The sequence below is a fragment of the Ambystoma mexicanum genome, chromosome 4p (assembly GCF_040938575.1).
Source record: "Ambystoma mexicanum isolate Mex_15411 chromosome 4p, UKY_AmexF1_1, whole genome shotgun sequence".
In the NCBI taxonomy this organism is placed as follows: Eukaryota; Metazoa; Chordata; class Amphibia; order Caudata; family Ambystomatidae; genus Ambystoma; species Ambystoma mexicanum.
Genome location: NC_090927.1, coordinates 62,215,657 through 62,229,555, shown reverse-complemented (window position 1 = coordinate 62,229,555; position 13,899 = coordinate 62,215,657). Strand labels below are relative to the sequence as shown.

Here is a 13,899-nt window from a genome sequence, read left to right as displayed (position 1 = left end):
CAAAATACAGTTGATCGGTAAGCGTTGAATACGAGTAACAAATATTAAATTAATATGTTCTAAAACATCTTGCAAGAAATGTCTAACTTTGCGTCCAAAACATATGTAACTTAGTCCCTGTCTGGCTTCTACATAAACAACATAAATTTGATGGCAGAATTTTACATTTCCATATCTTCCAAGGAGACCAGTATAAGTAATGAATGATCCTTTGTTGTGTTTATCTTAGCTCAAGATCTAATTTGCAATGGTTAGAGATTTTATTCCACTCCTTATCATGGATTGATCCAAGGGAATTCTAATGTTTGCTTTTCTGTACCTTTTAACAGGACACCATAACATAAGCGTATAGAGCAAGCATAGAATATTTAATCGGAAGTGTTTCACTTTGTAATTTTCTGCAGAGCCATTTTCACATCCTTGTTCCTAAGACTGTAGATCAAGGGGTTCAGTAAGGGTGGGGTCACGGTATAAAAGAGTGAAATAATTTTCTCCTGATTTGCCGTATCTACAGATTTCGGTTTCATGTACATGAATATCGCAGTACCGTAGAATAAAATAACTACAATCAGGTGCGAGGCGCATGTGGAGAAGGCTTTGCGCCGGCCTTCAGACGAGCGGATCCTCATGATGGTGACGATGATGCGCACATAGGAGATGAGGGTGAAGAAACTCGGGATCAGCAGCACAACGATTGCACCTGAAAAAATAACCATCTCTGTGACAAAGGTGTCCCCACACGCCATCTGCAAGAGAATTGTGGCCTCACAAAAGAAATGGTTGATAACGTTGTGGCCGCATAAAGGCAATCGTAAGGTCAAAACCATGACCCCAATTGCAATTACACAACTATTAACCCAGCAGCAGACCAGCATTGCAATACAGGTAGACCTGCTCATGATGACGGTGTAACGTAAAGGAAACAAGATGGCTACATAGCGATCATAGGCCATGATTGCTAAAAGTACACATTCTGTATTACCCAAGAGCAGGGAAGAGAACATCTGAACAGCGCATCCTGGGAAGCTGATTTTCTTCTGAGATAAGAATTGGGCCAGCAAATAAGGTACGTACACTGATGAGAAGCATATGTCCAAGAAGGACAGGTTCCTCAGGAAGAAGTACATAGGAGTGTGAAGGCGTGGCTCTGTGACACAGGCTGTGAGCAGGGTAACGTTGGCAATGATAGTGAACAGGTATATGAATAGAAATAACACAAAGAGAGCCATGTTCACACGCGGGTCCTCAGATAGTCCCATCAGTAGGAAGTCTGTTACTGCACTTCCATTCTTCTCCATTGGCTCCCTTCTTCATACCTGTAGGAAAATGAGAAGAAATCCACAGTAGACTTAAGTTCATAAAGTCTGGTTTTAACATATTAGAAAGCTCTTAAACCCCTGAATGGTGCAACAGCAGACTGGAAGGGTAATCAGAGACTGTGAAGAAGAGGAGGAGTGATGCCATGGTAATGACAAGGGGGTGGGGTGAAGATATGGGGGACTGTGATAAGGAAGAGGACACTAGGAAAAGGGTATGACAGACTGTCAGGAGGAGGGGGAATGTCTGAATAAGGGCAATTGGATACTCTGAAGGGGAGGAGGGATAAGGGTTTGTGATGAGGAAGGACATTCCATGGTTTTGGTAATGAGGGACTGTGAAGAGGAAGAGGGATGCTGCGGTAATGGTAATGAGGGACTGATGAAAAGAGGGATGTTGGGGTAACGGTAATGAGGGAATGTGATGAGGATGAGGATGAGGAATTTCTGGGGTAAGAGTAATGAGGGACTGTGACAAGGATTGGGTTGCCATGGTAATGTGTGAGGGATCAGAAATGTGAGGTGGACGATTTGGTAAAGAGGTTTCAAAATTCGCCATTTTATTAAATCAATGGATGAACGGCTCACTGTCCGTACCCTAATGAAGATTTCCCTGCCTAAAGTAACTAATGGAAATACTCTAATAAAGGGTATCTGTCCCTCACACTCATACATTCAGCAAATCAATAAGGTAATGCATGCAGTTCAACACAACACAATATCACAATTGAACCAATAATATGACCACAGTCCTGGCTTATGATCTGAGTGAATTCTCCTTCCCCAGATTAAACCAGGATTCTTGTGTCACAGTTTAAAATAAAGTTAAAAAAAGTCCTGGTTGGTAACACAGTTCTTACACAGTTCTTTGTCGATTCCACTGGACAATAGAAAGTTCCAGTACTTCAGAATAGAATGTCCTTTCTCCTCTTCACATAAGAATGAATCTCCAAATAATCTTCTGCACAAGGTAACACAAATTGTCTTTTTCAGGATGTTTTTTGCCACAACTGAATGTTTTTAAGAAATGTTACTCTACCACAGCCGGATTATACAAGTCTTCCTTCAGCACCACAAATGATATAACATGGTAGATCAGGACCACAGTTCAGCACTTTTTCAACTATTACCTGGTCTATTCCCATACCAGGCCTACTACTTCAAAGGTTTGTCATCCGGGTATACTTCCTTGCCTGAACAGCTCTTCAAAAACGCAACATGCTTCAGTGGTAACCTTCAACTTGAAAAATTTTGCAACAACTTCGCAATGTTCTTTGGTTGCCAGCATTACACTTTTATCAAACTTTCAAAACTTCCCTTGCTGCTTTCACCTTCTGCTGCAAAACCTCTGCAGAATGAGCCTTCAAAGGGCCAGTGTTCCCTCGACACGCTTCTTGCTGCATGACCGCTGCAGCTGGGACATCTGGAGACACAGACCCTCTCCGGACCAGCGACAGTCTTTGGCTTGCCAATGGTCTTGGCGTCTTCCTTCTCCAATCCTGTAATAACTGGAGAAAGATAATAATGTCATCAATATAAGCCCCACAAAATGATGACAAAGGTCTTAAAACATGATCCATCAGTCTTTGAAAAGTAATAGCGCACCCATGAAGCCCGAAAGGTAGCACTTTCAATTGGAATAACCCAAAAGTGGTGGAAAAAGCATTTTTGGGTCTATCCTCTGGATTGACTTGCACCTTTGGTTCGGTGAATGGTAGAAAGGTAGACAGCATCCCCTATTCTGTTGATTAAGTCATCTATCCTGGGTATTGGACAGCTGCCAGACTGTGATACCCCATTAACATTTCTGAAATCAATACAGAACCTCCAGGAGTTGTCGTGTTTGGCCACTAGGAAAATAGGGGAAGGCCATGGGCTTTGGGATGGTTCAATAATATCTGCTTTCATCATGGCCTCTATTTCTTTCTGGATGGTTTGCATTCTACTTTCAGGGATACTATAGTGCTTTTGATGAACTACTTGTCCAACGGGAGCACATATGTAATGATATATCCCTTTGACTCTTCCAGGTCCTGTTCTAAATATATCAGGAAACTGCTGCAAAAGGTCTAACAGATCTTCCTTTATTATTCTGAGATAGCTCAGGTGGGATTAACTGACTGACTTTGCTCCCTTCAGTTAACAAGCTAGTCAACATGACTGGTGTAGTTTTCTCTGGGTCTTCCTACCATTCTTTAAGCAGGTTGACATGAAAAATATGGGTTTTAATTTTCCTGTCAGGCTGGCAGATGTCATAATTATAAGATCCTGTTTGTTCAGTAACCTCATATGGTCCATGCCACTTAGAAAGCATTTCATTGTCAGATGATGGAAGGAGAACTAACACCTTTTGGCCTATGGAAAGGATCTAATTACCACCTTTTATTATAACATTTCTTCTGATGTTCGAGTTCGGGTCATATTAGTTTGCACTATGTTCCAAAATGCAGTCATATGTTCTTTTAGTCATTGGCAGTTTGTGAAAAGGGAATAGTAGCCCTTTCCCTTTCTTCCCAGGTCTCAGGAAACATGTCTAACATGTCCCTGCATTCCCTTCTATATAGTAGTTCAAAGGGAGAAACTTCCATAGATGACCGAGGGTTTGTCAGATTAGCAATTAAGTCTCAGAGTATCATGACATCCCAATTGTTTCATTTGTCTCGACCAATTTCTTTAATATGTGTTTCAAAGTTTGGTTACATCTTTCAACCAGACCATTGGTCTGAGGATGATAAATGAAAGTTCACAGAGTTTTAAGCTGCAAGATATCTTTCACCTCAGCTATGAGTTTACTCGTGAAGGTAGACCCTCGATCAGTTAGAATCTTTTTTGGAAATCCAGTTCGAGAAAAAAAAGAAAGTAAATGTTTCAGATCTGCTGTGAAGTATTGTTCCATAATGGAAAGGCTTCAGGGTAACGGGTCGCATAGTCTAAAATGACTAATATGTACTTATTACCCAACTTGGATGTTTCTAACAGTCCTACTATATCCATCCCAATTCTAGAAAAGGGAACATCAATAATAGGTAAAGGATGTAAAGGAGTGGGAGGGGGCATTTTAGTACTAGTTTTCTGACACAGTGCACAGGTGTTTATAAAGTTCTACATATCGGCATAGATTCCTTGCCAATAAAATCTGTTTACAATTTGAGCTTGTGTTTTAGCTGTTCCTAAATGTCCCCCTGTTCAATAAGCATGTGCCAATTATAGTACAATATTTATATGACTTTTAGGAACCACAATGTGAGTCCTAGGATTATCAGAAGGATCCATATCACCCCTATACAATAATCCCGTCTTTAGAAAACTAAAGGGAGCCTTCTTTCTTCTCCCTTCTTCCTCACTTGTTACCCGATGAAAGGTTTTGGCCAGTAATGGATCATTACGCTGTGCAAAAGCAAAATCAGGAATAATTTCTTCTTTTATTTCTGTGTTAATGACGACTATTCAAGGTCTGCTTCCCAAAAACCTTGAGCTCCTATTCCAGTTTGATCACAATTCTTAACCTCTTCTGGTTTCAGAAACATAGCCCTCTCCAATATGCCTTGGGCTATTAGTTCACCAGCTTTAATTTGGTAGGCTTTCTTCCCATTATTCGGCATCAATACTTTAACATCTCCTTATAGTCTGGGTCAATAACTCCTGCCAATACGTCTAGGCCATAGCGCCAGGCTAGACCTGACTTAGAGGCAAGGCTGACGTAAGTACCCTTTGGAGGAATATGAATTATATCTGTGGGGATCAAAACCCTCTCCCTTGGTTGGATTAACCCCCTTCTACTGCTATATATATATCAAAACCTATCGATTGTTCAGTAGCTATAGTGTCATTGGTGGCTCTTTAGCTAAGTTTCTTAAATTTAAATATTCCCCAATTTGTAACAATTGATTCCAATCCCACTCATGACACCATATGTGAGGGGTCAGAAATGTGAGGCGTACGACATTGTAGAGTTTTCAAAATGTGCCATTTTATTAAATCAAAATGTTTGGATGAACACCTCGCTGTCTCTACCCTACCAGGATTTACCTGCCTAAAGTTTCCCAAAAGAAATAAGAAATACTGAAGATCACCTAAAATTCAGGAAATCACTAAATACCTGGCTCTACAACACCACAGACTAAACCAAGAAACCAAAACTGGAAAAAAGGATGACTTTACCGAAAAGACACGGACATCCCTGACCCGAGAGAGCAACAGGAACACAGGCGGCACGCACGGAGACTGAGTCAACTACCCCAGACAATCCCACCAAAACTCTTGCACGCCCTTACTTAATCACCGCCAGGTACCACACTGGTGTGGAATTATCGAGATATTGGCAATAACCCCACTACCTGAGAGGTTGTCATTGGCAGGTGCAATGGCCACAGGAGTATGAATGGAACATAAGGGGAGCTATGAGAGAGCATGTTAGAGGCGGGGGCTAGAGGAGTAAGGAACCTGTATGCCAGTCAGACCCAGATCTGGACAGAGCCGCAACAGGGGAGACTAAAAAAGCTGAGCGCTTCAAATCAGGATAGAGACGCAAACTAACCAACCATAATAACAATTTCCCTTTCTGCATACACCTCTCAAACTCCATACCAAACACAACCAAACCTACAGCACAACAAACCGCACAAACTTCACTACATTACAACAATAAAACAAAAAACACACATAGCCTTGCACAACAGTACACAACGACTACCGGCCGCAAACACCCCAGGCCCAGCCAACTGACCCACCGGGCTGAGGCCTCCAACAGCACATCACTGCTCTCTTGCACTTGTCCTGCTTCCTCCCACTAACTCAACCTCCCCTCCTCTTTCAGAGCCGCCAGTGCGCCAAGGGACCACCCCGGTGGTGATAGCAAAATTTGCACTAGTGCAAAAAAAGATGCATTTTCACGAAATTTTTTTGCACCAGGGCAAACTTTGCCCAAGTGCTAATACCATGCAAACTTTGAACTTGCACCGGTGCAAAGTTTCTGTAATCTGGCCCCTGGTTGGTAACAAAGTTCTATCACAGTTCTTTGGAGCTTCCACTGGACAACAGAATGCTCCAATATTTCAGAGAAAAGTGTTCTTTCTCTTCTTCATATAATAATCATTCTCAAAATAATCTCGACACGTTAACATAACTTGTCTTTGTCAGGATGTGTTTTGCCACAAAAGAAATGTAACTCCTCCACAGCAGGATTATACAATTCTTTTTTCAGCACCATTAATTATATAACATTGTATATCAGGACCACAGTTCAGCACTTTGTCAACTACTACCTGGTCTATTCCCATACCAGGCCTACTACTTCAAAGGTACGCAATCCGGGTATACTTAACCTGCCTGAACAGCTCTTCAAAAATACAACATGCTTGAGTGGTAACCTTTAATATGAACACCTTTGCAACAACTTCACAATGTTTTTTGGTTAGCAGCAACCTTTCAGGGAAAGAATATTCACCTTTGTGCTCTTTGAGATTCCTCTACAAGCGATGCTTCTCTCCCTCTAAATAACCTTCTTCAAAACGGCAGCCTCGTTCCCTCATTTTATTCTCCACTGCGCCAGTAACAAAATATTGATAAGGATACAGATTTGTTCTGCTTCTTTCTTGGCTTTGGCAATGTGTGTTTACATTAGCTGTTGTTATATAGTTCATCAAACAGGAATAACACACTTCACAACCCGGGGTCTTATATTACTCCCCTTTCTAGTTTGGCAATATCTGTTGGACTTATATTGCTTATGTTTTAAACTCTCTTGGCTTGGGTAATATTTGTAGGCATTAGCTTTTAACAATGCTGCCTCTCCGGGTTGTTGGACTCCCCATGAACGCACATTCCCAATTTTACAGTCATTTTACTTAATATGCCCCTTTCTTTGCTCTTTAATAATTTGGTATTCAAAATTATTGTTAAGGCTTCTTTCACTCATTCACAAGCGAAACTGTCTGCCTGCACCATGCGAGCGGTATTGGAGCATCCCGGAGTCACTTTCACACTGGGTGGGTTGCACGTCTCTGATCCCATCTGCGGTTGCAGGTATTCTGCTGCTTTGGCTCCCAGCGACCTGGCGAACACTCTCTTTTGTTCCGCCTTTGCCTGAGCCACTTGTTGCTAGAGTCTTCCTGGCTGCTGAGTTTCTGGTGCATGCCAGCCACTATAGACCTCTCCAGAGGGAAAACATTCCTCGCTGCTTTCACCTACTGCTGCCCAGCCTCTGCCGAATGAGCCTTCAAAGTGTCAGCGTACCCTCAACACACCTCCCTTTGCATGACCTCTGATCCTGGGACATTGGAGACACTGACCCTCTCCGGATCAGCCACAGTCTTTGGTTTTTCAACAGTCTCAATGTCTTCCTTCTCCAGTCCTGACCTCAATTGCATACATGCTATGCACTGCTCCTTCTGCTCGCACTGCTCTCCTCCTGCTTTCTCCAATGTTGCCTCAGCTTCTCTTCTCTCCACTACCTGCACCTAAGGCGTCCTTTTAAACCTCTCAGTCTCCTGCAGGTGTGGGTCATTTACTTTAATCAGTTGACCACTCCTGAATTGTTCCTTTCCAGTCCTCTTCCTCATTCCAGTACTTAGGGAATTATGGGACTTGAAGTTGATAGCAACAATGTTTGTTTTTTAGACTGCTTTAGTTTTGCAGTAAGCCATCAAAGGATTGGGGTTTTGTGGAAAGTTACATATGGGGGTTTCCCATTTCTCCTGACCTGTCCCCCTATGTGATCCTCCTATGCAGAACACCACCCCCAGGGTCAGGAAGTGTCTGCCTTTCCCTGGCCACATGAGAAGGGTTCCCGGCCAGGTTTTCTGGGGGAATCATTGCTGATTCCTCACAAATGGCAATGAGGGACTGTGATGAGGTTGAAGAACTGTTGGGGTAAGAGTAATGAGGGGCTGTTATGAGAAAGGAGATGCTGCTTTATGGGCAATTAATGACTGTGACAAGGCAGGGGGTGGTGAGGTGAGAGTAATGAGGAACTGTGAGGGTGAGGTGGGTTCCAGGTAAGGGTAATGAGGGACTGTGATGTATAGGGAGAATGCCAGTTAAGGACGATGAGGGCCTTTGACAAGAAGGAAGGATGCTGGGATTTGGGGAATAACTAACTGTGAAAAGGGGGGGTGCCAGGTAAGGCTAGAGGCAAGAGGATGCTGGGATAAGAGTAACTAGGGACTATGATGATGAAGAGGGTTGCCAGGTGGGGATAATAAGGGACTGTGACAAGAAGGGGGCACTGGGATAAGGGTAATAAGGGACTGCAATGAGGAGGACTGATACTTGTTTAAGGATAATAAAGGGTTCTGATGAGGGAAGAGGATGCTGGGATAAGTGTAATGAGGGAATGTGAGGGTGAAGAGCTGGGGTGTTGCTAGGTCTGGAAAGGATACAGGACTAAGCTAATGGTGGCACTGTCAGGACTTGGGGCTAGCTAGCCTTTTTGTTGTAGCCTCTGAGCTTCTATCTGGGGCTACAACCAAAAGACCAGGGGCTATATCCCTCCCAGTATCCCCCCCCACCCCTTAGCAATGCCTCTGGTGAAGAGGGATTCCAGGTGGGGATAATAAGGGACTGTAACAAGGAGGGGGGTACCTGGATGAAGGTAATGAGGTACTGTGCTGAGGAGATGTGATGCAGGGTTAAGGAAAATAAGTAACTGTGATGAGGCTTAGGGATGCCCGGGTTAGTTTATCGAGGGACAGTGAGGAGGATTAGGGATGCCAGGATTGGTTTATCGAGGGACAGTGAGGAGGAGTAGGGATGCCAGGGTTGGTTTAGCGAGGGACAGTGAGGAGGAGTAGGGATGGCAGGATTCGTTTATTGAGGGACAGTGATGAGGAAGGGGGATGCTGGGGTAAGAGTAATGAGGAACTGTGATGAGGCATAGGGATGCCAGAGTAAGTCTATCGAGGGACAGTGATGAGGAGTAGGGATGCCAGGGTTGGTCTATCGAGGGAAAGTGATGAGGAGTAGGGATGCCAGGGTTGGATTATCGAGGGACAGTGAGGAAGAGTAGGGATGCCAGGGTTAGTTTATCAAGGGACAGTGAGGAGGAGTAGGCATGCCAGGGTTGGTTTATCACGGGACAGTGAGGAGGAGTAGGAATGCCAGGGTTAGTTTATCGAGGGACAGTGATGAGGAGTAGGGATGCCAGGCTTAGTTTATCGAGGGACAGTGATGCGGAAGGGGGATACTAGGGTAAGAGTAATGAGGAACTGTGATGAAGAGTGGGGATGTCAGGGTTAGTTTATCGAGGGTCAAAGATGAGGAGTAGGGATGCTGGGGAAAGAGTAACGAGGAACTGTGATGAGGAGTAGGGATCCCACGGTTAGTTTATCGAGGGACGGTAAGGAAGAGTAGGAATGCCAGGGTTAGTTTATCGAGGGACAGTGATGAGGAGTGGGGATGCCAGGGTTAGTTTATTGAGGCACAGTGATGAGGAAGGGAGATGTTGGGGAAAGAGTAATGAAGAACTGTATTGAGGAATAGGGATCCCACGGTTAGTTTATCGAGGGACAGTAAGGAAGAGTAGGGATGCCAGGGTTAGTTTATCGAGGGACAGTGATGAGGAAGGAGGATGCTGGGGTAAGAGTAATAAGGAACTGTGAGGAGGAGTAGGGATGCCAGGGTTAGTTTATCGAGGGACAGTGAGGAGGAGTAGGAATGGCAGCGTTAGTTTATCGAGGAACAGTGATGAGGAGTAGGGATGCCAGGGTTAGTTTATCGAGGGACATTGATGTGGAAGGGGGATGCTGGGGTAAGAGTAATGAGATACTGTGATGAGGCGTAGGGATGCCAGAGTAAGTCTATCGAGGGACAGTGATGAGGAAGGGTGATGCTTGGGTAAGAGTAATGAGGAACTGTGAGGAGGAGCAGGGATGCCAGGGTTAGTTTATCAAGGGACAGTGATGAGGAGTAGGGATTCTAGGGTTAGTTTATCAATGGACAGTGATGAGGCATTGGGATGCCAGGGTTAGTTTATCGAGGGGCAGTGTGGAGGAGTAGGGATAGCAGGGTTAGTTTATCGAGGGACAGTGATGAGCAAGGGGGATGCAGGGGTAAGAAAAATGAGGAATTGTGAGGAGGAGTAGGGATGGATACTAGGGTTAGTTTATCGAGGGACAGTGAGGACGAGTAGGGATGCCAGGGTTAGTTTATCGAGGGACAGTGATGAGGAAGGGGGATGCTGGGGTAAGAGTAATGAGGAACTGTGATGAGGAGTGGGGATGCCAGGGTTAGTTTATCGAGGGACAGTGATGAGGAAGGGGGATGCTGGGGAAAGAGTTATGAGCAACTGTGATGAGGAGAGGGATCCCACGGTTAGTTTATTGAGGTGATGGTAAGGAAGAGTAGGGGTGCCAGGGTTAGTTTATCGAGGGACAGTGATGAGGAGTGGGGATGCCAGGGTTTGTTTATCGAGGGACACTGATGAGGAAGGGGGATGCTGGGGAAAGAGTAATGAAGAACTGTGATGAGGAGTAGGGATCCCACGGTTAGTTTATCGAGGGACGGTAAGGAAGAGTAGTGGTGCCAGGGTTAGTTTATCGAGGGAAAGTGATGAGGAAGGAGGATGCTGGGGTAAGAGTAATAAGGAACTGTGAGGAGGAATAGGGATGCCAGGGTTAGTTTATCGCGGGACAGTGAGGAGGAGTAGGGATGCCAGGGTGATTTTATAGAGGGACAGTGATGAGAACGAGGATGCTGGGGTAATAGTAATGAGGAACTGTGAAGAGGAGTGGGGATGCCAGGGTTGGTTTAACGAGGGACAGTGATGAGGAGTAGGCATGCCAGGGTTAGTTTATCGAGGGACAGTGATGAGCAAGAGGGATGCTGGGGTAAGAGTAATAAGGAACTCTGATGAGGCGTAGGGATGTCGGAGTAAGTCTATCGAGTGCAGTGATGAGGCGTTGGGATACCAGGGTTAGTTTATCGAGGAACAGTGATGAAGAAGGGTGCTGCTGGGGTAAGAGTAATGAGGAACTGCGATGAGGAGTGGGTATGCCAGGGTTGGTTTATCGAGGGACAGTGATGAGGAAGGGTGATGCTTGGGTAAGAGTAATGAGGAACTGTGAGGAGGAGCAGGGATGCCAGGGTTAGTTTATCAAGGGACAGTGATGAGGAGTAGGGATGCCAGGGTTAGTTTATCGAGAGACAATGAGGAGGAGTAGGGATAGCAGGGTTAGTTTATCGAGGGACAGTGATGAGCAAGGGGGATGCAGGGGTAAGAAAAATGAGGAATTGTGAGGAGGAGTAGGGATGGATACTAGGGTTAGTTTATCGAGGGACAGTGAGGACGAGTAGAGATGCCAGGGTTAGTTTATCGAGGGACAGTGATGAGGAAGGGGGATGCTGGGGTAAGAGTAATGAGGAACTGTGATGAGGAGTGGGGATGCCAGGGTTAGTTTATCGATGGACAGTGATGAGGAAGGGGGATGCTGGGGAAAGAGTTATGAGCAACTGTGATGAGGAGAGGGATCCCACGGTTAGTTTATTGAGGTGATGGTAAGGAAGAGTAGGGGTGCCAGGGTTAGTTTATCGAGGGACAGTGATGAGGAGTGGGGATGCCAGGGTTTGTTTATCGAGGGACACGGATGAGGAAGGGGGATGCTGGGGAAAGAGTAATGAAGAACTGTGATGAGGAGTAGGGATCCCACGGTTAGTTTATCGAGGGACGGTAAGGAAGAGTAGTGGTGCCAGGGTTAGTTTATCGAGGGAAAGTGATGAGGAAGGAGGATGCTGGGGTAAGAGTAATAAGGAACTGTGAGGAGGAATAGGGATGCCAGGGTTAGTTTATCGCGGGACAGTGAGGAGGAGTAGGGATGCCAGGGTGATTTTATAGAGGGACAGTGATGAGAACGAGGATGCTGGGGTAATAGTAATGAGGAACTGTGAAGAGGAGTGGGGATGCCAGGGTTGGTTTAACGAGGGACAGTGATGAGGAGTAGGCATGCCAGGGTTAGTTTATCGAGGGACAGTGATGAGCAAGAGGGATGCTGGGGTAGGAGTAATAAGGAACTCTGATGAGGCGTAGGGATGTCGGAGTAAGTCTATCGAGTGCAGTGATGAGGCGTTGGGATACCAGGGTTAGTTTATCGAGAGACAGTGATGAAGAAGGGAGCTGCTGGGGTAAGAGTAATGAGGAACTGTGATGAGGAGTGGGAATGCCAGGGTTGGTTTATCGGGGAACAGTGATGTGGAGTAGGGATGCCAGGGTTGGTTTATCAAGGGACAGTGATGAGGAAGGGGGATGCTTGTGTAAGAGTAATCAGGAACTGTGAGGAGGAGCAGGGATGCCAGGGTTAGTTTATCGAGGGACAGTGATGAGGAGCAGGGATACCAGGGTTAGTTTATCGAGGGTCAGTGATGAGGAGTAGGGATGCCAGGGTTGGTTTATCGAGGGATAGTGATGAGGAGTAGGGATGCCAGGGTTGGTTTATCGAGGGACAGTGATGAGGAAGGGGATGCTTGTGTAAGAGTAATCAGGAACTGTGAGGAGGAGCAGGGATGCCAGGGTTAGTTAATCGAGGGACATTGATGAGGAGTGGGGATACCAGGGTTAGTTTATCGAGGGACAGTGATGAGGAGCATGGATGCCAGGGTTAGTTAATCAAGGGACAGTGATGAGGAGCAGGGATGCCAGGGTTAGTTTATAGGGGGACAGTGATGAGGGGTGGGGATACCAGGGTTAGTTTATAGAGGGACAGTGATGAGGCGTTGGGATGCCAGGGTTAGTTGATCGAGGGACAGTGAGGAGGAGTAGGGATGCCAGTGTTAGTTTATCGAGGGACAGTGAGGAGTAGTAGGGATGCCAGGGTTGGTTTATCGAGGGACAGTGATGAGGAGTGGGGATACCAGGGTTAGTTTATCGAGGGACAGTGATGAGGCATTATGATGCCAGGGTTAGTGTATCGGGGGACAGTGATGAGGAGTGGGGATACCAGGATTAGTTTATCGAGGGACAGTGAGGAGGAGTAGGCATGCCAGGGTTAGTTTATCGAGGGACAGTGATGAGGCATTATGATGCCAGGGTTAGTGTATCGGGGGACAGTGATGAGGAGTGGGGATACCAGGATTAGTTTATCGAGGGACAGTGAGGAGGAGTAGGCATGCCAGGGTTGGTTTATCGTGGGACAGTGAGGAGAAGTAGGAATGGCAGCGTTAGTTTATCGAGGAACAGTGATGAGGAGTAGGGATGCCAGGGTTAGTTTATCGAGGGACATTGATGCGGAAGGGGGATGCTGGGGTAAGAGTAATGAGCTACTGTGATGAGGCGTAGCGATGCCAGAGTAAGTCTATCGAGGGACAGTGATGAGGAAGGGTGATGCTTGGGTAAGAGTAATGAGGAACTGTGAGGAGGAGCAGGGATCCCAGGGTTAGTTTATCAAGGGACAGTGATGAGGAGTAGGGATTCAAGGGTTAGTTTATCGATGGACAGTGATGAGGCATTGGGATGCCAGGGTTAGTTTATCGAGGGACAGTGAGGAGGAGTAGGGATACCAGGGTTAGTTTATCGAGGGACAGTGATGAGCAAGGGGGATGCAGGGGTAAGAAAAATGAGGAATTGTGAGGAGGAGTAGGGATGGATACTAGGGTT

General features: G+C 45.7%; 1 protein-coding gene across 1 annotated transcript; it reads right to left on the bottom strand.

The window, feature by feature from the left end:
* Positions 1-383: 383 nt before the first annotated feature.
* LOC138452754 (olfactory receptor 2D3-like) lies at positions 384-1,298 on the bottom strand. The gene has a single exon (XM_069605102.1). The coding sequence runs from the start codon at positions 1,296-1,298 to the stop codon at positions 384-386; it is 915 nt and encodes a 304-aa protein (XP_069461203.1).
* Between the last annotated feature and the right edge of the window lie 12,601 nt (positions 1,299-13,899).